Source organism: Phocoena sinus, chromosome 16 (assembly GCF_008692025.1).
Source record: "Phocoena sinus isolate mPhoSin1 chromosome 16, mPhoSin1.pri, whole genome shotgun sequence".
In the NCBI taxonomy this organism is placed as follows: domain Eukaryota; kingdom Metazoa; phylum Chordata; class Mammalia; order Artiodactyla; family Phocoenidae; genus Phocoena; species Phocoena sinus.
This window is the reverse complement of record NC_045778.1, coordinates 77,169,508-77,196,129: the sequence shown is the minus strand read 5'-3', so window position 1 is coordinate 77,196,129 and position 26,622 is coordinate 77,169,508. Positions and strand designations below refer to the sequence as shown.

The following is a 26,622-nucleotide window of genomic DNA, read 5'->3' as shown; positions in this document are numbered from 1 at the left end:
GCCTGCCTGGGGAGGCCGGCAGCCCCAGCAGTGGGACACAGGCCCAGAACAGATTCTCCTCAGAAGCCGCAGAGCGAACCGGCCCTGCCGACACCTGGATTTCAGACTTCTGGCTTTCAGAACTGTGAGAGAATAAATTCCTGCTGTAATAAGCCACGAGTTTGTGGTAGTGTTACAGCAGCCCTAGGACACTAATACCCGCCAGTTCCTTCCTTGGATGGCATACATTCCTGGCCCCGTAGCCTTGCCGATGATGACGATTTTAAAAACACCTATAATCTCCTACCCAGATAGTAATTATTTTTATTTTGCTTAGTTTCTTCCAAAGTACGTATCTTTGTCAATAAGTGTAGTACGTGTGTGCGTGCGTGTGTGATGTGCAGCTGTGTGAATGTTCAGTCTTACAGCTTCTTTCATTTCGAATTGTTGATTTACCTCCTTGTCCCCATCGTGGCGTCTCTGAACGGCCCCCGGGCACCACAGTCATCTGGTCAGAGAGCTGGATGGCCCTTGCTCCGTCTCCACCCCTGCAGCCCTCCCTCCTATGTCGCACCATGGGGCCTGTCTCGATGCTGCACCTCCTTCAGCCTCGGGAATCCATCCGCTCTGCTAAGGAGGCAGCCCTGACCTCGGAGCAGCTTGCCACGTCCTGCCTGCTAGTTCCCATACCTCGGGAGGCAGGAATTTGACCCTTCTGCTCAGAGCGTGGGCTGGTCCCCCACGGCTTGAGAACACTTGACACAAACCAGCCATATTCTTGTGTGGACAAGATTACATAACCGTCAGCCTTGAAAGGCCTGGTGATTAAGTGACCCCACGCTGCCCACTGAGGTGTTTTCACAGCTGCTCTGCCATGCCCCCGCCCCCCCGCACCCGGGCCGCCCCTCCTGTAGTTCACGAGGCCGGAACATTCTCTCTCGGGGGTGCTCGCTGCTCGTCCAGTGTCTTCCTGTCACATCTCCCTGTTCCTCCTTCTGTGGGAGGTCACACTGCCTTGACTCCAGAGGGCCAAGAGGGTGAAACTTCAGCCTCTGTCACTCCCTGGGCACAGAGGTGGGAGCCTTGGGGATGGGGCGCTCACAGGCGTGGCCATGGTCGTTACCATCTGCGGTTCAGCCTGGGTGGGGAGGGAGGGCGAAGTGTGGCACCGAAGAGGGAAGGAGCTCCTAGTCGGGGGTCCAGAAAGGCCATTCTGGAGGAGCTGAGGCCAGGCGGGGTTTTGAGGGCTGAGTAGGAGTTTGCCAAGTGAACAGAGTAGCAAGGTGGTCAAGGGGAAGGAGTGTTCTGAGTAGGGAGCAGGGAGAGCACGAAGGGAAGGACCGCGTGTTCTCTTGGAGAGTGGGGCCAGCTTCCCTGAGTGTGTCCCTTTCTCCCCACAGTCCTGAGTCCACCTCTGAGGACACACGCACCATAAAGGTGAGCTTTTAATAGGTAGGGTCGTCATGCTGCCTGGGTTCAGGCACTGAGTGGGGAGCTGGACCTGCCTGACTCTCCTCTCAGACCCCAGCCCCAAATCCCCCTTTTAGAAGGCTCTTGGGCCCAACATGGTGTCCTCTTGTTTCCTTTTTTTTTTTTTTTTTTTAAGGAACAGATACTCTACTTATACCAGAAACTGAAGGTTCTTAACTTCCTGGTGCTCACTTAACAGAAAGAGATCATCAGTTAAAATGTTCATCGATTCCCAGTCACATGCTGGGCACCATGCTTGGTGCTGAGCGGACGTGTAGGTGCCTGTCCTCCGGGAGCTGTACTTTGTCAGGAAAGCGAGACATTGACTCTCATGATGCATGTGATGGTGCCAAGGAGAAGGGCAGGTTGCCATGGTGACAGCCTCATCAGGAAGCTGACCCAGTCATGGGGTTGCCTGCTGTATTTGTCATCTACTGCTGCGTAACAAATCGCCCAGAAACTTGGCTGCTTAAAACAACACACTTACTACCTCACACTATCTTCTGTGGGTCGGAACCCGGCACAGCTTTCCTGGATCCTCTACTTCAGGGTCTCTCCCAAGGTTGCAGTCAGTGTGTCACCAGGGCAGGGCCTCATCTGAAGGCTTGACTGGGTAAGGATCTGCTTTCAAGCTTGTGTGGTTGTTAGCAGAATTCAGTTCCTCAAGAGCTGTTGGAAGGAGGGCCACCGTTCTTTACTGGCCGTCGGCTAGAGGCTTCCCTCAGTACCTTGCCACTGGGCCTCAACAACATCAGAGGTTGCTTGCTCCATCAGCGCCAGCAAAGGAGAGAGCTGCTACCAAGTTGGAAGCCTTCATCTTTGGTAATCTGAGCACCAGAGTGACAGCCCATCACCCTTGCCACGTTCTCTTGATGAGAAGCAAGTCACGAAGTCCAGGCCATAGTCAAGGGGAGGAGATTACAGGGAGTGAATACCAAGAAGTGAGGCTCTTGGGGACCATCTTAGAAGTTGCCTCCCGGGACTTCCCTGGCGGTCCAGTGGCTAAGACTCCACGATCCCAATGCAGGGGGGCCTGGGTTCGATCCCTGGTCAGGGAACTGGATCCCACATGCCGCAACTAAAAGATCCCGCACGCTGCAACTAAAAGATCCCGCGTGCCGCAACTGAGACCCAGTGCAGCCAAATAAATAAATAAGTAAATAAATATTTTTTTTAAAAAAGGAAGTTACCTTGCATACCTCCTTTGCCCGTGCTGCTCTCTGTTCCTCCAGGGAAGCACACCCTTAGAGCCAGAAGAAGAGCAAGTACCAGTGTAGCACCATGTGTAGTGGCAGGGCCCGCACACGCGTTGGGGAGTGTGTGTGCATGTGTGTATTTTCTGTGTGGGTTACCGACAGTAGCAGCTGTTCTATTGCTTTTTAAACATTTATAAAAGTATGTAACAATAGGAATTTCTTCTTTTTTGAACCCCATGACTCATAACCTGAAATGACTGGCTTATTTCCCATCCCAACCAGAAAGGATGATAAATTCTGGGTGGTTAGGTCACTCTTGAAGAAACAAACACTTGGGACCCAGGTTTCTATTAGTCTAACTGGGTCCTGTGCCGTTAGCCACTTCAGCCATTCCGTGACCTTGCACTTCTGCAAGTGGGAGATTCCCTGAGTTCCTTGCTGCCAGTGGGATTGGACCAAATTGTTCTTTCCTTCTACAGATAGGCTCGGAGAGGAGTGGGGAGAAACCTTTATTTCTAGTTTTAGATTGACATTTAGCCTTTAATTCTATAACTGATCAAAGGCAGACGGTTTGAAAATGTTGGAATTGTAAGCAAAATCAAATCAATCACTTTAAAGTTTCCAGAGGAGGTTGTAAACAGCAAGTCCATTTATTTTTCTGGAGGGGAAGAGAGAATAGTGGAAAGCGGATGGGATGTTTCTTAAGGGCCAAAAGGGCCAGCCAGGAATTCCTGTTGCAAGTTTCTCTATGTTAGAGATAACGATACTTTAAAATTCAAGTTCATTAATTTGAATTAACTAGGCTAAATCGGCCCAGTTAATTAAAAAGAAGCCACCAATTACAAGCAGGATTTTCCTTCATTTAGTTCAGTGCTTAAGTGGAAAAGACTTCTTTTCAACAGTGCTCACACTGGCCTCCTGTCTCTTCATTTGTGAGACGGTTGATAGAGGCTGACTCTTTTTTTTTTTTTTTTTTTTTTTTTTTTTTTATGCGTTACGCGGGCCTCTCACTGTTGTGGCCTCTCCCGTTGCGGAGGACAGGCTCCGGACGCGCAGGCTCAGCGGCCATGGCTCACGGGCCCAGCCGCTCCGCGGCATGTGGGATCCTCCCAGACCGGGGCACGAACCCGTGTCCCCTGCATCGGCAGGCGGACTCTCAACCACTGCGCCACCAGGGAAGCCCAGAGGCTGACTCTTAACGCAGAGGTGGTTGTCTCCAATGTAGTTCATTCAGAAGGCGTTCGGAGAGTGGTCCTGCGCCATCGGTCCCGGACTTTACCGTCTCTGTGTCTTGGTCTTAATTCTGGGTGTAGTCTTACCACAGTGCATGGAAATGACCACCTCAGGAGCCTTTGGTTTTCACGGTTAATGAAGGTAAGTCAGAAGGGAAGGAGAGCTCAGCTCCATTAAGAGTAGAACTTGATTTTGACCCAAATGTTTTGAGCCTTGGAACCTAAGGAGTTTTTTTCTTCCTGTGCTTTTATAAACTGATTTCTTTTAACAACTCACTGGGCTGGTTAAATAATTATTCTACTTATGGTGGTAAACTAGGGATGGAAGGAATGAAGCTCTAAATGAAATGCATCCATTTATGTACCGTTGTTCATTCAAACAGAGAGTAATGAGTGGGGATGAACCTTTGGACTAGAACCTTGAACCTTTCACGAATTTCACTCCATCTCCAGAGTGGCTGGTGGCATGTGTGGGTGGTGAACAAGGACCCAAGATCATTGTGGTAGAGAGACAGCCTCAGGGACCAGACGGTCTGTATTTGAACCCCAGCTCTGCCACTCACTGGCTGTGTGACCTTGGGCAAGTTACTCAACCTCTCTGTGCCTCATTTCCTCATCGGTGAAATGGGGGAAAATAGTCCTACCTCTAGAGTTGTGAGAATTAAATGACTTAATGCGTGTAGCATGTTTAAACAGTGCTGGGCAAATGGTAAATATTATATAATTATTAGCCATTATTGTTAGGCCACATTAGTGGCAAATAATAACAATAACGAAACTAAGCACTCATGTACTCATGAGACGTTTATTGAACACCCTTGATGTGCTGGATGCACTGCATGGATTGGAGAGCAAAGTCCTTCCTGTCTGCCCTCCTGGAGTCTTCATCCAGTGGAGGGGTGGGAACCTAGCATTAATTGAGCACTTACTCCACCCTGGCTCTGTGCTAAGCCCTTTTCAGGCATCGCCTCCTTTGAACTTTGCAAGCAGGTGAGAGGGCTGTCATGATGCGTCACAGGTGAGGTGTGTGGGCTCAGTGGGGTTGTCACCTATCCACCCGTCACCTGGTTAATAAGTGGCCAGACTGGGACTCAATCCCATGTCAGTCTGACCGAGGATCCAAGCTTTCCACCTCTACCGTAGGTCAGTTAGTGGGGTGCAGACTCTGAAACAGCGTTTTGTGTGCAGGAGGTTTATGAGTGCTTTCGGGACAACCCCTGTGAGGGGCGACAGGGCAGGACTGACAGAGGGAGGGGTCACAACAGAGGTCTCAGCCAAGCCCACGGGGAGCTGTGCAGCTGAGATGGCCCTTCCGCGAGGCATCTCCCACCCACCAGCCATTGGCTGTGTCTGACCTGGGGAGGTTGAACCTCGGGTGGGGCAGGGCTTTTCAGTGAAGGGACTGAACTGCAGCCAGGACCAGGATGGCTCCCCACTTCTGCAAAGTTCTGTGAGCAGTAAGGGTGCCAGTCTGTGTAGGTACCTAAGCCTGAACTCTGCTCATTCAGTTATCTCCGTATCAGTGGCATCAGGATGCTGACCCAGGGCAATAACCAGGTCTCGTAGGAGGGAGCTGAGCCGGATCGAAGCTTCGGGATTGCTGTGGACCTCTGACTCCGGACGAGAATCTCTATTGTGACTCAACAGGTGCCAAAAACCTTCTCCAAACAGCCCAACTTCTCCAGGTCTCTGGAAGCACCGATTTAGTGCCAGAGACATGTTCTCAGGAGAAGAGGAGCTCTGGCGCTCCAAGGCCGTGAGATGTGTTCTCTATAACAGATTTGCACGAGGATTAAAAAGCAGGCTGTTCTTTAGCACCGACAGATTGATTTTTAATGTAAACTGTCTCAAATGGAGATTAGGAGAGCTCCCCTGTGGGCAAGAGATGTAGCTGTGGAGTGTAGGGGCGTTGGAGTATAAAGGCCGTGACGACAGCCACAGATCAGTTTCCACTCCCCCGCCCCCCCAGGTCCTGCTCTCTTCCCTCTTCCCGCTTTAAGGCCTTGGAGGGTTAGGAATCCTAGGCAGCGGTCTTGCGGAAGACTGTTGGGGAGCGTCCTAAGCTGCTTGTTAATTTCCTGATGGGTTCAGGCATTTTGCTTCTGAGAAGCTGCCTGTCTGGGTGTCACTGACACACCTTTGTATGGGCCCTAGAAGTGGTGTGAGGTCACTTCGATAGAGCTGCGCTGTGAGCTGCCCAGGGCAGGGAGGGGGAGCTGGCCGGCTCCGGGCTGAGGCCACGCGCCCTGTTCTCTGAAAGCCGTTCAGGAGGGACCGCCTGGGGAGGGACCGCATCTTGTTGGTGGGAGAAAAACCATCGTGCTGAAAATTCCTGTGTGTGGAATGCTGTTTATTTTGGGGGAAGTGTTTACAAAGTCATTGGCAGACCTGAGTGTTCCCACATGGATGGTCTGCAGAGGGAGGCTCTGTGTGCCGAGGAGCGCTGTCCTCGGTCTGCAGAGATTGGAAGGTGATGCGGGCACGGAGCGCTGACTCTGGGCCACCAGGTGGAGTTCAGGGACGTCTGCTACCCAGAGTGCGGGGCTGATGAGTGAACGCGGCCCGTGTCACGGCCTGGCCAGCCTGGGGAGTGGTGGCCATCGCTCTGCAATGAGGTCCGCCACCTGGGGATCTAGGTCTGGCTTCGCTGCTGCCTTACCCAGGGGTACCCCACCCATCCTCTGTGCGCCTGCCTTTCCTCACCTGTAGAGACACCTGGTGTCGGGATCACGGGTGCATCAAGTGAAAGTGCTTTGTGAGACATACCGGGCTCGTAGGTAGAGAGGATGTTGGCATTGCCTCCATCTGTGGATGTTCACCAAGGCCCCGTGATTGGATGCTCAGGGAGAAACGGTGGTGGTGGTGGTGGGGGGTGACCCAGAACCCCTCTCGTGCTCAAGGGGAGCAGAAGACCTGGCCCAGGCAACCCCCATGAACCAGAAGCTTTGCATCCCTTTGGACCTTTTTAGGCCCAAGCCTGTATGTTCTTCTCTGGCAGAAAATGAATTTCATCAGTGTCACCCGCAGGCACAGCCTGGGTGACTTGAGACATTTCCTCCAAATAAGCTGCTCTGGCCAGTCCTGCTTCAGTGTTCCTTGTGATGAGATGTTCACGGTGTGTGATTCAGTGGACGAAAGGGCCTCCTTCCCAGCTACATTAAAGGGTACTTTTTCCTGTAGGAAAAATAAATATAATCATTATTGGTGACACCGTGTCGGAGGTCGGGAAGTGATCAATCAGTGATTTGGATATGGACGCCAGCAAATGGAGAGTAATGTCCGGCTGCTCTGGCTGTCACTTTGGTAACCACGTGTATGTGACCCTCCACAGCCGCGGAACACTGTGCTCTCACGGGGGAAGGGGTGGATTAGAAGATGTGAGTGAGCCCACTCTGTGGGGCTGCTGGTGATGAAATGTGACCTTTCACACGTATGTGGCTGGCCGGCAGGTGCTCCGGGAGCACAGGGAGGCCGGGGCGAGCACGGCCTGGGGTGAGCCCATCCAGCAGCCGTGGCCGCCCCCAGCCATCCACAGCTTCAGCATCTGCCCCGGGTCTTTCCTCCAAGCACGGCTCTCTGAGACGGCCGAGGGGTGAGCGGAAGCCAGGAGAGATGGCGAAGCTCCAGGCCTCCGACAGCCTGCACTTGGCTGGGCGGACCTGACCCTGAGGCTCGAGCTTCTGGGGGCCTCTTGGGCTGGAGGATCCGAGCGACTTCTGACCCAGGCCCTCTGGGGACTGACAGGTGAAAGCCGTCAGTCCCTTTGGGGTGATGAAAATGTTCTGGAATTAGATGATGCTGGTGTTTGCGCACGTTTGTGCATTTACTGAAAACGACTACATCGTTCACTTTAAAAGGGTGAATTTTACAGTGTGTGGATTACCTCTCAATTTAAACACAGTATGAACAAAAATATCACAAAAGGAGGAGAAACCCGCCGCAGTGGGTGGTCTCACTGAACAAGTAACACACGAGCCGGAACCTGCAGGGGCCCCGCCTTGAGGGAAGGCTGGTCAACATGTACCTTGTCCTCTCAGAGCCAGACGGGTAAAATCGAATGAACTATTTGCAGTGACCAATGAATGGTAGCTTATCCAAGTGATGAAAGGTCAGGAAGTGAGGACGGAAACTGTGACAGGTACCTGAACCTCTGTTTGTTGTTGCTGTGATTTCTAGATGCCCGTGCGGTGCTCCGTAAACGCATATGTTGTTCCTGGTCACGCCAGTGCCACTCCTGTTCGTCCTGAATGTTTGCTGCTCTATTACACGTGCAACTGCTCTTCAGTCTCCTGTAACTTACTGAGTAGTTCTGTAACAGAACTGACTCTTGCTACCAAATCACTCTGCACCTAAAACAATAAAATCTTAAAAACAAACAAAACCCCCAGAGCATCAGCTGGCTAGTGCCCCACTCAAGTCAGCTGCTGACTTGGCTACATCCCTAAACTGTGAGGCTGGGCCAGGTCCTGCTGGGTCAGTGGGCTTTGGGGTCAGGCAGGCCTGGGTGGGTTTGGGGCCAACCCTGAGGCTTCCTGGGCAGCATGACCTTAGGAAGCTCTGTAAGACTGGTAACGACAGTGCACATCTCAAAGGCTGGTTATGAACAGGGAAGGAGGATGCACGTGCAGTGCCGAGCACAGGGCCGGGGGAGGGCAGCCCTCAGTGGCCACGAGCAGGCACGCGGCGGGTGGACACCAAGAGGATTCTGGGAGCTGAACCTGTACAGCACTCGAGTGAGCCCGGCTGGAGGAGGGGCCCACGGAGTAGTGGTTGCCCCTGTTTTCCGGATGATCAATACACCCATCTCTGCTCACCTGGGCTCAGAGCAGTGCCCTGTCACTGTTGGGTGCATTCAGCTGTGACCTTGGGTAACCACCAAGATTTTACATGTTGAGACCTGCAAGCTCACTGATGGCCACTCCTCTGTTCCCTTGGGAAGAGACGCGATCCCTTCCAGAGGCACCAGGTGGAGGGAGCCCCTGCCACATCCACTCCCCTTCCCAGCCATGCTGGGGTCCCGGGACCTCTGCCCCGGACAGAAAAGGCGTCTCGCCCCCATGAGCAGGCCTGCCGTCCCAGGGCCACCCCAGCGGCCTTCAAAATAACCGCAGCACAGAGGCCTGGAATGTCTTTGGACTTATATTTGGAATTGCTGTTGGAAACAGTTCTGGCCACATATAACACCCATCTGTTTGGGAGGGTTTGAGAGTCAGAAGATGAGGTGGTCCCACAGGAGGGGGGTTGGCAGCACCAAAACTCAGGGCTGGGGGCAGGGATCAGGGTCAGCTGGCCCTCACCAGCCAAGGAGCTCTCAGCCCCTGCAGCCTTGACCTTTGCCGCTGGGGCCGCTCCCGCCATGCTGGACGGGATCAAACCAGCCTTTCTTCCTGGCCCTTCTACCTAGGGTCGGTCCTTCAGGAGTCTGGGACATGTCTTCTCCCAGCTCCGAATACCCTTTTAGCTGTTGAAGCTGGCACCCTTCTTGCTGAGTCCTGCTTCTCCAGATGGAACGGCCCCTTCCCCCTTACTGTTTGTCAGCCAGCACTGAAGGCAAGTGTCCTTTGGGGCTGGGACCCGCCAGGGTGGAGGAAGCAACGCCCTCCCACATTCTCAATGCCATACCTTTGTTAATGCATCCTGGAGTCGCGTCAGTGTCCCTGCAGTTCTGTGAGGATTCGTTATATACTTATGTCAACTAAACCCCTTGTGCATTTTCCAGGTTGGCCTCTTTCCCCTACTTCATCATTGTACAGTTGGTTTTAAAGACTCAAATGTGGACACTTAGGCTGATTTCTTTACGTTTCCACTTGTTACATGAGTGTGCCTGTAACTGAAAGGGGGGGTCTGGCTGCTCGCTGCTCGAAAGCCAGTAAAGAGGCCAGGTTGGTGGAAGGGAAAGTTTGCTTTACTTTGAATGCCGGCAACCAGCGGGGTGGGGGAGGGCGGACGCCTGTCCAAAGGCTGACTCCCCCTCCCCCAACAATCAGGGGGCAAGAGCTTCTATAGACGGAGGGAGGGGGCTGCGTGCAGAAGCAGCACAGCCAGCTCTGACAGTCATCTTGAAATCGGTCGTCGGTGGTCTGACCAGCGTCATCTCGATTGTTTTAGGTAGAGTTAATCTTCAGTTCCAGGGTCGGTTTGTTTCCATTTCTTTGAGGCCAGTTCTCGGAATTGTGGCAGCTTATGTCGTGGCTACAGTCCGGTCACCATGTAGTTAATTTCCTCCACCTGGTGAGGGTTCCAGTATCTATAAGACAGCTCGCAGGATGTGGCTCAGAATATGATCTGTAGCCCTTGAGGAGGAACTAAAGGTCCTTGACTATGCTTAATGACTAAACTATTATTATTTGGTCTCCTTTGACTGTTTTCCTTTGTTTCTGCATTTTCTCACTTCTCTGATTAAACTTATTCTTCGGCTACAGTTTTTCCACAGACAAAAGGCAGGCGGAGGACACGGGGGGCGAGGACCCTAGGGTGCTCCTCCGTTTCATGCCTACTCTAGCGTTTCGAGGTCCGTTTGGATACTTATTCATGATATGTTTGCTGTCCTTCTCAACGTTTTCTGAATGGTTTTAGCCCGTCCAAGTGGCTTTGCACTAATCCAAGGTCATTATCTGACTCTTCTCTAGAGAGTAGTTGTGGGGAAATCATAGTATGGTTCATTGAAGACACATGGCAATCGTCCACATGGCCATCGTCCTCCCGTACACACAGGTCACTCTTCTAGGGTCTCAGGGTGGGAGAGAGGGCTGGCAAAAATGACTCCTCGGGAATCAGGGTTGAGAATCTGGACTAGTTTCTTAGGGGCTCTTGTAACAAATTATCACAAATGTAGTGGCTTAAAACAACAGAAACTTATTGTCTCATGGTTCTGGAGGGCACAGGTCAAAATCAAGGTACTGGCAAGGTTAGCCCCTCCTGGAAGCTCTGAGGGAGAATCCATTCCATGGGTCCCCAGCTTCCTGTGGCTTCTGAAATCCTGACATCCCTTGGCTTGTAGGTAACACTTCAGTCTCTGCCTCTGTCTTCACATGCCTTCACATGCCTTCACATGTGTCCCTGTCCAAGCCTCTTCTTATAGGGACACCGGTGCTTGGATTTAGGGCCCACCGTAAATCCAGGATGATCTCATCTGGAGGTCTTCAACATAATTAGGTCTGCAGAGACCTTATTTCCAGATAAGATCCCATTTGCAGGTACTGGAGGTTAGGACTTGGGCATATCTTTTGGGAAATCTATAGAATCCAAATGGGAGAGGGGGAGGGGAGAGGTCCCTGCTCAAATAGGGCATGAAGGACTTGTTACAGACATGCATCCCAGCATGTGTGTGGGCTCTAGGAAGCCCACCACCCACCCTGAGGGCAGATCCAGGGTCTCTGGGGGACTGAGGGGCAGGAGAAATCTCCCGTCACCCTCCCGAGGAGGTGGGCCTGGCCATGAACCTGATTCACAGAAGGTGGGGTCCTGAGTTCATTTCATTGTACCCCAAACAGATGACGATCAGTATTTTCACCCTGCTGGGCCTGGGCTGGCCTGGTTGGACCATTGAACACGTCCCAGTTTGTCCCCTAGAATTACTTCTTGATCTCTAAAAATTGTATGGAAAGCTTCTTCATGAAGTTAATATTCTTCATGAAGTTACTATGTGTTTAAAATTCAGCCAGGTTTAGAGGCTCTTGTTTTATTCATGAGCCCCACGCCTATAAGAAATGTTATTACCACAAAATAAACAGCATGGAAGGCTTGAGCCGAGGGTTGGGTTCTTAAGTGGCAGTTTACGTGATAGAATTCCAATTCTGCCAACAAATTTGGATAGCTGTGTGGGAGTCCTTGGTAAGAACTCTGGACTTGGACTTCCAATTAGGCACAGATTTTGATGACAGCTTCAGAGGCGTCTTTCTTGGGCAAAGTCGTAATATCGACAGTACTCACAGGAAATGTGTGAGCCAGAAGAAACCTCCATCAGACCCATTGCCACAAGGTGCCCGGTTGCGTACAGCTCAACTGCACTTTGAGGTCCATGCAAATCTGGTTTTGGCGTTTATCCATCAGCTTTTAGATTATCCTATGACCGACCCTGCAGTGACAGGTGCCATGTTTGTCTTGATGGAGGTCCTGTTTTTGAAGGGGGAAAACAGCACAGCCAATGTGGGGGGACACTTGTAATGGGGGGACAAATGTAGTGTCATCTGGGTCCTGTATTTGGGTGAACATGGATCTGGGGGAGGATCTACTCACCTGAGCATCTCTAACGACTAGTCTTGAAGCAAGTCATTTTGGAGGTTTGGCTGACCAGGCTGAGATGTACGGACACTTTCCAGTGTGTTCGGATTCTAGGCAATCTGTGAGCAGATCCCAAACATCTCAAGACTTCTCAGAGGTGTCCTCTGTGGACACTGGCAGTGGATGATTTCTAAAGGGCCGTGTAGAAGGCACTGTGCCAAACGCCAGAGGGGAAGACAGTCTGGTCCCTGAGAAGCTCTGCTCTTTTTAGGAAATCTTTGGAAACGCCTACAGCTGTAGCGAGAGGTGAGGGGTGCTGGGGAAGGAGTGTTTGCAGCTGACCTGTGCACCAAAGGTACTGCCGTCTCTGCAGGGGTGAGGTTGGCTGAGTGCCACGACGGAAGCCCTGGGTGCAATCAGCGGTGCACATCTACAATCCCCAGACCTGTGGGTACCTAATACGATTTGCTGAATTTCCTTCCCTGGAAAGAGGGAAGCTATAGGTTGGAGAAGTTGGCAGAATAGAAAGTATGGAGCTGAGAAAGAGAGAAACGTGACACCACAGAGCAGGGAGCCAGTCTGAATCAGCCTGGTGTCTGGGCAGCTGGGGGTTGAGTGTGAGGGTGTCGGGCAGAGCAGTGGGGGGCCCTAGAGGGTGTGCATTGAAAAAGGCATAAGAGGGCTTCCCTGGTGGCGCAGTGGTTGAGAGTCCGCCTGCCGATGCAGGGGACACGGGTTCGTGCCCTGGTCCGGGAAGATCCCACATGCCGCGGAGCGGCTGGGCCCGTGAGCCATGGCCGCTGAGCCTGCGCGTCCGGAGGCTGTGCTCCGCAGCGGGAGAGGCCACAACAGTGAGAGGCCCACATACCGCAAAAAAAAAAAAAAAAAAAAAAAAAAAAAAAAGAAAAAGGCATAAGACAGAAACAAAGGGGTGATTTTTGAAAAGCAAAAAAAGTTAAAGACTTACCCTCTCTGCCTGCAGAAACAGAGGAGAAAAGGGCATAGGAAACTCACAACAGAACTCAGAAGTTCTGTTAATAGAAAAAATGACTGGGGGGCTTCCCTGGTGGCACAGTGGTTGAGAGTCCGCCTGCCGATGCAGGGGACACAGGTTCGTGCCCCGGTCTGGGAAGATCCCACATGCCGCGGAGCGGCTGGGCCTGTGAGCCATGGCCGTTGATCCTGCGCGTCCGGAGCCTGTGCTGTGCAACGGGAGAGGCCCGCGTACCACAAAAAAAAAAAAAAAAAAAGAAGACTGGGGAGTTCCCTGGTGGTCTAGTGGTTAGGATTTGGTGCTTTCACTGCTGTGGCCCAGGTTCAATCTCTAGTCAGGGAACTGACATCCCGCAGGCCATGTGGCATGGCCCCACCCCCCAAAAAACAAAGAAAGAAAAAATTACTGGGTGACAATGGAATAAGGTTTATACTGGGCTGCTGTGTATGTACTATCTTATCTACTTTTACGGATGTTCAAAATTCCCCCAAATTAAATAAATAGGGGAGTGCCGTAATAATAGATACATTAACTGATCCCATCCAATATGACCTGATACATCTATGTTTTAAAAAACTACAAAATATGCAGATATATGTTTGTGCACGGAAAACTTCCGGAAGGATATATAAGAAGCTGATAACGAGGGTCACCCCTGGGATTTCTATGGATTATCTTGTTTATACGCCACGAGGAAAGCACAATTAGTACTCCTGTTTTACAGATGAATTTAATGCTAGACACCGCGTCCCCGCTATGACTTAGAGTACGGGAGAGAGAGCGGGCCTGGGCATCAAAAGTTGGGGCCACAGGGGAAACTGGGGCCAAAAACGTTAAAACAAGGCTGCGCTCGTTACAGTGCTGTAACTTGCTTTGTTTTACTTATTGTTTATTTGATATAAGAAAAGAATTATCCCGTGGTAAAAGAAAGTATCTATCTGTAATGTTGAAAGTCCAGTAAAGTATATTTTCAGAAGATTTGCAGAAAAGAAAGAGAGAAAGAAAATTATTCTGACTCGTGTTAAAGAATGGTAAAAGGCAGTTTATTCAGGGCTGTAGCAATAGGTGCAGGGACCCCTGTGGTCGGGTCTTGCAGTAGGGGAACGAGATCGTGGCCAACTCCAAATACAAGGAAGAGTGGGAATTTATAGCCAAGGAGGATGTGGATCGGTGGATGGGAAGTTACTAAGAAGAAACAGCAGGGGTAAGGCGGGGGGCGGGGGAGGTTGGCTAAACGGACCTAGCAGGATTCTTGTTGAAATTCGGCGATACAGAGACCCACAAGGAAGTCTAAAACTCAAGGCCATGTTGGGAAAAAGGTTCAGAGGAACCTGAGAACAGTTTGGTCAAAGAGAGACGCTGTCTGCTCCTGTGTGAAAACACTGTTACATACGTGCGGTGGGGTTTGTGTGAACAGATCCATGTGTGTGGACTCTGCATGCGTACATGGGGGTATTTTTACACTGTGTTAAAAAATAGGTCCCTATCAACCTAGAAAGATACGTTTCATAATTTTTGTTTTAACGTTCAGAGTCTGTGGTAAGGGCTGGGAATTTCACGCGGAATTGTAATACGGGGAGAGCGACAGCTGTTCCGTTATTACTGCCGCCGGCAGAGGAGAGAGGAACCGGAGCGGACGTAAAATTTTCACGGCCTCTCTCTGCTGTTGTACGGTCTTTGTATTCTGGTGTTTTGAAGTTCACTGTTACTGTGAAAACAGTCACGGCCTGAGGCGCCTAGAAAGAACCAAAAAAAAAAAAAAATAAACCACAGAAACTACGGGTGGCTTGTCTGGGGCCAGGAGAGCGGGTGGCCCTGGGATGGGTGAGGGTGTCCAGGGTGGTAGGAAGTGGCTCTCTGCCGGGGCGGTGGGGCGGGGGGTCGGGGGGTGGCGAGAGGAATGGTTGTGTTTTAATGAACCAAATGAGGCCATATAATTGCTTGTAGATTTCCATTGTCACTCAGATGTCGAGATTTCACATTCCCGGTGGTAAAAGATACCCATTTGTTTTATTCACAGGTTGTACTCAGACTATCTCTACTTTGCAAGTTCGAATAAATCTGCGGATGACTTCCATGAGAAAGTGACAGAAGCGCTGCAGCTGTTTGAAACTTGCGTGCTGGGTTATTCACTGCGCGCCTGTGTCTACAACAACACTCTTAACAACGCCATGCCTGTGCGTACGCGGAGGGGCTGCTCGGCGGTTATTATGCGAGGGCATTGTGCATCGGGATCTTAGCAGATAAACAGAGAAGCATTTTCATGTGCAAATGCCTCTCCCCGTGCCTTTGAGCGGTGGCTAATGCAAAACAAATATTCATGGATGTAAAAACTGTAAAAGCTGACGGACCCTTTCAGCTGGCTCCCTGCTTTCTCCCGCGCCGATCTCCCAGTTACAATGCTCTCTCCTCCCTCTGCGAGAGAATGAGGGCGCATTTAGGAAAGCACACCCGGCAATTAGGATTGGCAGACCGACTCTCTGATTGTCTTAAGAGCGTTCTCTCCAATGCTGGATTGTTTTGTTGGTTTAAAAAATTACCCACCAGTGACTTTCAGTGTCTCCGACAGGGTCTTAATGGAAACATATTTTCCATTGATCCCTTTTTTCTTTGTTCTTGTTTGCCTTCAGGAATATAGCTGTACGTTTCTTGCCCGTTTTTTTCTTTTAAAGCACAAGAAGCTGTTGATGGTGAATTCAGCACGGTTTAGCTAAGGGATGGTTTGCCTTCAGGAATATAGCTGTACGTTTCTTGCCCATTTTTCTTTTAAAGCACAAGAAGCTGTTAATGGTGAATCCAGCGCGGTTTAGCTAAGGGATGGTTTGCCTTCAGGAATATAGCTGTACGTTTCTTGCCCGTTTTTTTTTTTAAAGCACAAGAAGCTGTTAATGGTGAATCCAGCGCGGTTTAGCTAAGGGATGGTTTTCTGCTGCACAGCACCCGGGGTTGTCCTAAGTGCCTTTTCAGCAGGTTCGCCGCAGTGGGTAAGCCTTCTTCAGCGAAGCTAATATGTCACCTGCCCCGGAGCCTGGTTCACAGCCTTGCTCTGCTGAGCGTGCCATGTGGTGAGATCTGCTTGAGGTGGAGGCTTGGGAACCCCCAGGTGCGGTGGGGTTCAAAGTCAAGAGGGTTCACCCCCTCTTCCTCATTATCTAGGCCATCTTATCTGGCAGGATGCACAGAGGCCGTAGGTAGGATTCCAGGCTGTCCTGCTACGCACACAGAGGATCGACACAGAATCTGGCTGGGGGTGTGGGGTAGAAGGAGTGGCCTTTGGAGCCAGAGAGTGGTGTGTGTTCAGTTCCCACTCGGGCAGCTGACTCTGGGCAGTTGTCTTAGCTTCTCTGAGACTCAGCTGCTTCATCATAAAATGGGGTAATAGCACTGCTTCACTAGGCTGTGGTAAGGGTTAGAGAGTGGTAGTTCATTCGCATGTAGGGGGCGAGAAGGTAATCCTTTTCCTCTACCCATCTCAGGTTCATTGACCGGGGCCCTGTAAATTAGACTGACAGAAGATAAACAAGAGAAAAGCAATCAGAAGTTTATTAACACATGTGTATGCACACGTGCACATCTCCACGGGAGCCCCGGTGATGAGTAACTCGGATGGGTGGTTGGTTAGAACTCGGGCTTATATAGCGTCTTAACAAGAGAACCATAAATATGTAGAGAAATGACAAGACAAAGGAAAAGGACTTTGACTTTCTAGGGTGGCAAATTGTGGGAAGGCAGATGTAGGTGGGAGCCAGTGGTCAATAAGGGCTAGTTTTAGCAAGGTCTGTCATGTGGACTCCTTTGGTGCTGTCTCCAGGCTGATCAGGGTCTAGAGGTGTCCCCAGTGATTAACTTCTGTCCTTCCTGCTAGAGAGAGGATGAGGGGCACCTTGCAGGGCATCATCTTGTTCGGTCCTCTCCGTTTCCCTGAAATCCAAGCCCATTTTACAGATGAGGACACAGAGGCTCACAGAGGTTAACTCTCCCACCCAGAGTCACGTAGCTTGTGATGGGCAAGCTCAGGGTTTAATCCCAGGTCCCATGGCCTTTGATGAGGCTCACGGCATTTCCACCTTCCCTAGCTGGCTCCTAAAAAGGAGGGTTTGAACCGGCGGGAGGCACGTGCTTTTTAATTCAATTCCATGAATTGCTGAGGATGACGAGGCATCTCTGGTCAGAATGAGACCCCAGGGCAGGATCAGTGACAGGATGGCGGGGCCGTGAGGTCACGCGGATCGCCGTGACCCTTCGGTCCCTGGAGAGCTCCTGCATAGTGGGAAGAGCCAGGAAGGCAAGAGCGGTCGGAAACCCTCCTCCTCGGGGTGAACCTTCATTTCTGGGATGAGAGAAGCGAATTTCCCTCCAGCTGTGAATCCCAGCTCAACCACAGTGCGGGGAGGCCCATCTTTTTCATACGTACGTGGAGCGGGGCGCTACCCCGCTTAAGACCTTCCCTGCCTTCCTGTGGCCCCTGAGCGCACGAGCCCGCCCCGCCCACCTGTCCACCTCCTCCAGGCCACCTCCCCTGCCTCCCTGTCCACTGCTGCTCTCCAGCCACGCTCTCTCCTGCTAGGTCCTTGTGCCTCAGAGCAGGGCTTTGCAAGGTGTGCTCCCTGGACCAAGAAAATCTGTCCCCCCGGGAACTTGTCAGAAATGCAAACTCTCAGGTCGAGCCTCAGACCCCAGAATCAGGAACTTTGGGGGTGGGCCCATCAGTCCAGTCTGTTTAACAGCCCTCCAGGTGGGTATGTTTTGTGCTTGGCCTGGAGAAGCCTGGTTCCAGAGCCTTCCACACTCCCCTCCCCGGCACGTGCTTCTCCTGGTTTTTGCAGGACTCCTCACCTTTCGGGTCTGGCTTCAATCTGACCTTCTGTTCTCTCTCTCTCCACACTATTCATTTCCCCACAGCATGTGTCACAACTGGCGATTATAGATCATTGTTTCTTCACCATTTTGGCTCTGTCTCCACTAGATTACAAGCGCCACGTGGCCAGGGGCCACGTCTGTTACATAGCAACGTCTCTCCGTTGCGTACCAGGGTACCTGGCGTGCAGGATGCACTAGATTATTTGCAGAATGAATGAACGGGGAGTTTGTGAAACTAGTGGAGAGGCTGAGTAGAGAGTTCCAACCAAATCCCTAATGGGGACCAGAGAGGTTTGGCATGTGCCTGTCAGGGGAGACTCTGCACTGGCTCCTTAGCTGTTTCCCAGCACGGGGCGGGGACAGGCCCCAAGCACAAGTACCTGGCTTCAGGACCAGGCTCTGGAGGGTCTTCTCCGCTGACCCTGGGCAGGCAGGACCCCGCACTCCCTGGGCCTTGGTTGGTTTTTCCATCAAGAGCCGGCTGAAGCAGGTAACCTCAAAGGCTTCTCTCCGCTCTGGTGTTTTAAAATTTTAAATGTACCGGGCACTTCCCCTAAATAACCTTTTTATGTTCATTCCATTTTGATTCTCTGGCCGGTACTGGGGAAGGGTGCGGAAGAAGTGTTGAGTGGCTGTCTTAGGTTTGTTGGTACTTACGCTGTGCACACTGTAAACTGTCGCTCGAGGCGAGCGGCGCTTCCCTTAACTGGTAAGGGGGCTGGGGGTTGGAGTGAGCCAGAGGATGGAGTGTTCAGGGGGCCAGGGGAGGCTTCCCCACCTCTCTTCCCCTGAAGAGCCCCCAGATTTGTTCCCTGCCTGCCCCCAACGGCCCCTCCGCTGCCGGACCAGCCCTCCTGGGAGAGAAGACTCAGCTGCTGGAGGCCTGGGCCAGGGGAGGGGGCTCTCCCCACGAAGACACAGACCCGCTTTCAGGGCAATACTGTCACCCGTGGACAGGTGCAGGGACCTCTGCAGCTACTTTAAAACACCCTCATCCTGCCGCAAACTCCCAGCTCCTTTCCTTCTAGAAGGTTCTGAGTAGCAAAGGCGGGTTCCCCGGAAGATATAAAGCTCATCAGGCTGGTCCTCCCTGGGAGGGGCCGGCCTGCGAGGCTGACAAAGAACCAGAAAGCTCTCGCTGGCTTAACAAGGAGACGGTCTCATAGCGGTTTGTCTGTGTTGGAGGCGACGCGTGTATTTATTTCCGAGGCTGGCATGTGCTCATCTTCTCTTTAGCTCTGGTCCAGCTTGACGTCTTTTCCTGAGCTGGTGTCTAAGGTAGTGACAACCTGAGGGCTGTAGACAGCTAATGAAGTTTGGAGACAGCTTCTCCCCTCTAATTGTTTTTCTTCCTCCACCACCTCCCACACAATTAGAAAAACAATGAAATGGAGTGAGACTAGCAAGAGATGAAACTAGTGCCTGTACCTATTTTGTCAAGAGTTTCAGCGTCTTATTGTTGCCACCGCGTTCAGTGTGAGTGGCTGGGCGCAGGCCACTTGCGGCTGGGATGATGGAAGAGCCTGGTCCCCGCCCTGGAGGAGCTCAAGGTCAAGCTGGGAAGGAGAGGAAGTAGGATGTGAAAGTGTCGGCTGCAGGAACTGAGACTGGGCACTGGGAGGGGGTGGGCCGGGAGTCCAGTCAGACCAGGGACTTGCCCCACGTGGAGAGCCAGGCGAGGCCAGGCATTGGCGTGGGAAGCTCACGCTCAGAGACTAGAGGTGGGAGCGCCAGTCAGGGGGCTGTGACAGTGCCAGACAGGCGCCGATGCGGCCTGAACAGAGACGAGACGGGGGCAAATGAGAAGCAATTGGGAAGACCACAGTGAGGCAGAGCCAGAGGCAGGACACGGAGCCGGGTCCCAGAGGACGTGGTGGGTAGGGGCAGGGGTGGGAGTGCCGGAGAAGGGGGGCCTCCGAGCAGAAAGGGAAGGGCCTGTTCCTTTTTGGAGCCTTGCCAAGAGTTTAGAGCCCACTTTGAAGTTAGAGGGAGCAGTCCCCAAGACTCTCTTCCTTCTGACTCCATGTGCAAGCTGGGTGCAGTCCCCCAAACCACTGTCGGGTTCAGTAATTCACTAGAAGGAATCACAAGACACGCTGATGGCTGTTATACTCGAGGTTGCGGTTTACAGCAGGGAAGGGTCACAGACTAAACTCAGCCAAGGGAGGAAGCACGTGCGATGATCCACGCAGAGTGTTGCCATCCAGGGAAGCCCACCCAAGCCTCTGGTGTCCCAAGCACTTCTTGAGGCTCCCTCACGTAGTACCTGCCTGACCGACCTTTATTGTCCAGTCCCTCCTGGAGGTCAGGCCGGTACTGCATGGCCCAGAGCCCGCATCATAACTCACACTGTTAGACTGTCCAGTGGCCAGACCCCCCGAGGCCAGCAAGATACCCTTACCAGGCAGGACATTCCAGGTGGCCTAGAGATCACCTTCCAGGAGCCGAGGACAAGGGCCAGACCTCTCTGTGGTCAGGTTCACGCTTCACCACGCATACTTGCAGCTTGGCATGAGACAAGGTACAGGAGGAGGATGGACCCCGATGCGTAGGCGGAAAGGGATGGCTTCGTACAGCTCTGCTTATATTGGGGTGTGCTCACACACTCAAGGTCATGGACGTCCGTGTGGCGCCAGGCGTCTGGCTGTTCCCTCTCGGGGCTTGTTGCTGGAGCATTTGCCGCCGTTTCTCACGGCTGTGCTGCGCTGGGCACAGGAGCTGAGGCAGCCGGGATATGTGCAAAGAACATTTGCGCCATCGGTGGGTATGACCTTGGCCTCTCCGTTCTCCCTACTCCTCACTATGAAGTGGTGTGGAGCTACCTGCGGGGTTGACCTGAGGATGGCATGGGACCCTGAGGGTGGGAATCCTTTGTGCGGGGGGCACCAAACCCATCATGGAGAAGCAAGAACACGTGACATTTAAAATCCAACCTCTGGGGCTTCCCTGGTGGCACAGTGGTTGAGAGTCCGCCTGCCGATGCGGGGGACGCGGGTTCGTGCCCCGGTCCGGGAAGATCCCACATGCCCCGGAGCGGCTGGGCCCGTGAGCCATGGCCGCTGAGCCTGAGTGTCCGGAGCCTGTGCTCCGCAACGGGAGAGGCCACGGCAGTGAGAGGCCCGCGTACCGCCAAAAAAAAAAAAAAAAATCCAACTTCTGAAGGCAGTTGTTCGCTGGGACAACTCTTCACTGTTGGTTTATAATGACGTGTGTAATACGTTTGGAAAAGCGCCTTTGGTGTCGGAGGAATTACCCCTGAACTAACGCCTGCCTTCTTCGGTCCTAGGTGAGGCTGCAGGTCGGGCTGTACGCCGTGTACCTTCTGGACTGGCTCACGGTCTTTAATAAAGAACAGTTCCTCATTCTCCGCCTGGAAGACCACGCCTCTAACGTCAAGTACACCATGCACAGGGTCTTCCAGTTTCTCAGCCTCGGTATGAATGTCGCACTGGAGGCCCACGGAGCAGGGCGCGAGCTCCGAGGACACCGGCTCTGTGAGGCGCTCCCCGCGTCCCACGCAGACCCCTGAGCCGAGCAGGGCGGGGCTGAGCCGGGAGGCCAGTTAGTACCTGTTTGTCAAGCACCACGTGCACACGGGGCCTTGCGCATGGTGTGGGGAGCCGTCTCTGGGGAGGAAGAGATGGCCTCTCGTCTGGGAGCTCCCTCACTGGAGGGAGAGGAGGAAGCCGAGGCTCGAATAACCGAGTAACTGGTAGAGTGACATGGGGGAGGTTAGCGATCTCACGGTGGGTCCGTACACGTGACTTGGGGGCCCAGCCGCTGAAGCGATCCTGGAAGGGAGGGTGTGAGCTGCGCCTTAAGGATGGACAGGGTGTCTGGGCTCCTGGGACCGTCTCGCAGAGGCCTCAGGGCCTGGGGGTCGGGGGGGATGGACAGGTCCGTGCTTGTCTCAGCTTTGCTGGGAACCCCTGGAGGCACAGCCCTGTGGCTGGGTTTGGGCTCCTGGGCCTCTAGGGAGGGGAGCCTGCCCCCAGCCAGAGGAGACCATCCCCCTGAGTCCCAAGGGGCACTTTGTGGCAGCAGGCCAAGTTGCTGGCCACGGTGACGGCTGGTAGAGGAGTGTACGTGGGTGCAGGGTGCTCCCCCGTAGGTGGCACCCAGGACCACTGGAGAGGCTGGAGCATCCTGCACATTCCTCCCAGAAGCCCCCACGGCCCTGTCTCACGAGCTTGCCTGGGAATTTTGTTAATTGAACTTTTCCTGAAATCTGTTTGCCCACCACTGGGACTCGGGACCCTTTTGTCATTTGATTTTCTTTTTCCTTTCCTTGGAGAGCTTGTAACGTGATGGAGTGTGATTACTTTTTCCTTTTAAGGCCTAGAACCATTTTTCTTTGATTTGGCCACCTGTAGACTCTGTCACATTCATGAGCTTGTCTTTAATCCCTAAGATGGACAGTAAGGCCAGTTCTGTCCCTTCCCTGTCACGTAACCCGAGGACACTGGGATGTCGTTTTTCTGTGCATGGGCTCAGGACTTCAGACTGATCGCGAGGACCCGGGACACAGAGGCTGAGCAGTGGTCCTGGGGGTTAAGCGAGTGAGAGGCTTGCGGTCCCGAGGGCTGAGGGTGGAAGTGGCAGCCTCAGGGGGCAGCACGAGGCCTCTCCCCATGGATGTGCCTGCTGCAGGTGGAGGTTCAGCCAGTGGGGGTCTCTGGGCACAGGTGGCCTCTCCCCTTCCCCCGTGGCCATTGACAGCACGACACACAGGGTGAAATACGGCCCCATCAGGAGGCCCTTTGCATCGGCCTGAAGTAGAAGCAGTGGGGGCAGACTTCCAGTGGCTGGTGAGCAGGAGAGGCTACGTGCAGGGACTGTGTGTGGCAGGTCGCCCAGTTACCCAAGGACAGGCTGGCTCCCGTTTACGGGCAGTTGGAAATGAAACTGCGCCCCAGAGCCCCAGCCTTGCTTCCAAGGGTGGGGTAACACACCGGACCACAGAATCTCTGCTCTTTCGCACTGGAATTTCCACCTTCCACCCTCAGCAACTCAGAAATGGATCCAGCCAAAGAATTTGAACCTCCAAACACATTCTTATGGGAAACTCCTGTCTCAACAGGAAGCACGGCTGGGATTTTCTCAAAGTTTCTTTTGCCTCCTGCCTCATAGGCTCTTTCCTTTGTGTTCCAGGGCCCTTAAGTGAGAAACAAGAAGCCTTGATGACCAAGAGCCCCGCATCCAACGCGCGGCGTCCCGAGGACCGGAACCTGGGGCCCATGTGGCCGGTCACACAGAGGCTCCTGCGGGACTTCTACGGGCCTTTTAACGCCCGGCTGGCGCAGGTCCTCGCCGACGAGGCCTTCCTGTGGAAGAAGACGTGACGCCGGGTTCCCGCTGCCACCATGATTTCCATGCTTTGAAAATCTCTCTTGGTGGGGAACCCTTTCGCTCAGAGCCTGGAGAAAACCCCTCCCCGGCCCACGTTTATGGAAACCAATTCAGAGTTTCCTTTGTGATGTTAAACAGCCCGGCGATGGAGCCTTCACCGAGCCTCGGATGGAGGCTGTTGGAAATTCCACTTGGGAAAGGGTCCCCTTCTGCTCCGAGAGTGGCTGGGGTCCGGGGTGAGGCCGGCGGACGCTGGGCTGGGTGCCGGGAGGGAAGCGTGGAGTCTGGGCTTTGACAATTCTGGGTGGAGGTCCCGCCCCGGGGCTGGCCAGACGTACACTATACATTCAGCTTCGAAACCCTCTGTTTGGATCACTAACCTCATTTTGGCAGAGAATGGAGGCTCTCATTTTTTTTTCCCTTTTACCCCAAAGTCAGCCCTTCCGTCTCTTCAGATTTAAACCCTGTTAACTTCACTGTTGACGAGAACAAAGACAAAAGTCGATTTTTGGTAGCACATTCGTGTCTGGGACCTCCTCCCCTTCTGGCCTTGTGGACTTCACTTATGTTTAACAGAAAACGAACACATTTAAAACAAACCACTTTCTACGTTTCACTGGCTGGAGCTTTCTTTTCTGGCCCTTTAGATGTTTTCTCAAGGGTTTTTTCAGTTTCTAATTGGAATATAACTTCAGTTTAAAATCGGAAGGGAAAGTTTTGCTGTTAATGCCAGACTGAGCACCTCGAAGGAACTGATGGAAAATCTGGGCATCTTGGCCGTCGCCGTGCATCTGAGGTCCTCAGAGAACCGCAGCCGTTTGAGGTTTTAGTTGTGGGTGCGACAGGCTCCGCTGCTCTGCCTTTCCTCCCAAGTGAACTTGTTAGCACATTCTCCGCCGTGTGTGGACAGAGGTCCTTCCTCACTCAACGAACTGCAGGATGCTTTTTTCTGATTCGGAAGCACAGCACGTGAGCTATGCCTGGGCCAGACATGCTGTGCTGGGATTTGGAACGAGAATGCCGGGAGCTGTGTCCTTGACAGAACTTCCTGGGCCACTTGGCATCCTGGTTTACTGTTGGATGGGCTGAAGGTCTTGCTGTTACTTGGAGGTGATGGGAAAGATTGAACACAGTCCTTGCACGCAGCCCCAGGCGGGACCCCAACCAAGCTTTGCACGTGGTCGTCAAGGGACGCTTCTGCGAAGCAGAGGTCCCCAAGTCGAGGTCCCGGATGCACACCAGCCAGAGAATGCAAATGCCTGCACGCCCAGCCGCCAGTCGTGGGAGTGAGGATTTGCTGAGCTGTTCAGCCCTAGTGCCGTTGGAGATGGGGTGCTCGGCCCATTTGAAGGCGTATGGAGGGCTCTGAATGGCACGGCCGGGCTGTTTCTGCTGTGAAGGAGCCATGGGCCTGAACACCCGCTTTCAGGGACAGGCCCCCATTTCTCTCCTGGTGGCCCTCGGAGCAGCAGCCAGCAGGCAAACCTGGCCTGAGCACAAGGTGCCGTAGGGGACGTCACTCGCATGTGCGTGTGTATTTATTTGCCGTGCAGGTGCGGTGTGCGTGGGTGTGTGTGTGTGCGTTTCTGAGTGGGCTCCCTTCAGTTCTGTTACTGGTCAGCTTTCTCCGCTCTGGACACACCCCTTCACGGATTGATTTCTCTTGCAGTTCGCTTGTCACTTTCAGCCCAGATTTTTGCTCTTCGGCCCCGACTGTAATTACAAGGACTTTTCTTACGCACCCCTGTGCATGTGAACGTGTAACGTAATTCTGCTTCTTACAGAAGCACTACTGAAAGTCTTATTTCCAATATTATTTGGTTTACTATACAGATCTTTTTATAGACGATCCCTTGGTGCCGATCAGCGCCGTGCAGACCCGGTTTCTCCAGGGGCCTTTCTCCAAAGGGCTGTCTGTCTGTTCCTTTGCTTTCCTCTGTTCTCTCTCACTCGAGGCCCCACTCTTGGTGACAGCACAGCTGCCCTTTCGAGCCGTGGTCCTCGAGCCTGTCATCCCAAACCAAAGCGAAATGGAGGATTTCTCACGACCCGGTCTGGAAGTTCCTTTGTGTCCCCAAAGCTGTGCATCGGGTTGTATCAAATTGTACTCCCTTAGTCGCGTAAGGTATGTTAATGAACCACTGTTATGCTGTACGTTTATTAATACTGAACATAATTAAATGTGGACCCCTGTGACTGGGACCCGGGGGTGCATGCCCTTCCTCATAAGCCGTCAGAGCACTTGGGGGGGGGGTTTCCGCCGTGTCCACTGTGCGTGAATGAACCACGGGAGCAGTTCTGTGTCTCACCTGCGTGTGATGTGCACCCGGTACGCAGGGGACCCGCCGCACGTGGTGACGGTGCGAGAGAGTAGAGCAGGCGGGAGAGGTCAGACGTTACCACGGACGCCCTTGTGAGGCCAGCCAGGGGCGTGAGTCAGGGCGGCGAGGTCCAGCCCTACCCACAGACGGACCTAACGTCATCCTCAGACATTTAGATTTGATGGTTGGGTGACCCCCGGACTCCCAGCAGGCTGCTGCCCTCATTCCCGGGGCCTACCTGGCCCCTGGGGGCTGCGAGTTTGAGACCCCTGGTGTCACTGGGTGCACGGCATTGTCACTGGACGCTCAAGGCCCCCAGTGCAGCCAGGACAAGCCTGAGAGATGAGGTCCTCTCAAGTTCGGGGCTCTGGAAGCCGGGGCCATCCTGGGGGCAGCGGGGAGCCTGGGTTGGTCCCCGAATTCTGGGAAGACTCACCCTGGGCGAGTGTCTCCCCAGCACTGCCCCCCATGGGTTGTGTGCTGGGGGAAGAGGGGCTGGTGGGTCCAGACCTGGAAATGAGGAGGACCCCAGCTCTTGATGGCAAAGCCAGGGACGGCTTCACTCAGCAGGGAAGATGCTGTGCCTGGGAGGAGAAGCGGCCGGTGGGAGACGGGGGTCGGGACAGACGGGTGAGTCTGGAGGGCTGATGGCACAACTCCCTCCCCCGGGGCCTGTCCAAAACCCTCTCTGCTGTGGGACCACCTCCCGCCCTGACTCGGGAACCAGCTCTCAGGGACCGTTCTGACGAGGATAACCTCCGTCTTCGTGTAAACCTCCCCTCGGAATAACCTCTCCCCAGATGACTCCGTTTGGGAATTGAAGCAAAGGCCACGCACTGCTGGAGGAACCTGGGCCTCGTCAAGCGGTGAGAGGCCTTGTGTGTGGGCGGGTATTTTTCTGTTGCTCCAGAATCCTCTCCCTGTGGGCAGATCCTGTTGAGACTCTAGGCTAAAGACCTCACTTTCCCAGAGCTTCACCTGGCAGGGCTGCCTGCAGA

The 26,622-nt window shown here is 53.2% G+C and overlaps 1 protein-coding gene across 8 annotated transcripts in view; it reads left to right on the top strand.

Moving 5' to 3' along the window:
* The window catches only part of CHST15 (carbohydrate sulfotransferase 15), a 100,635-nt gene that overhangs the window by 59,730 nt on the left and 14,283 nt on the right, over positions 1-26,622 (top strand). For 6 of the 8 annotated variants that reach the window (XM_032609214.1, XM_032609215.1, XM_032609219.1 and 3 more), the window contains exons 6-8: positions 15,115-15,271; positions 21,241-21,388; positions 23,106-26,490. In XM_032609214.1, coding sequence (XP_032465105.1) covers positions 15,115-15,271; positions 21,241-21,388; positions 23,106-23,296 — 496 coding nt within the window. In that variant the 3' untranslated portion in view covers positions 23,297-26,490. The remainder of the gene's footprint in view (positions 1-15,114; positions 15,272-21,240; positions 21,389-23,105; positions 26,491-26,622) is intronic. The other 2 variants (XM_032609220.1, XM_032609221.1) reach the window with 2 other exon arrangements.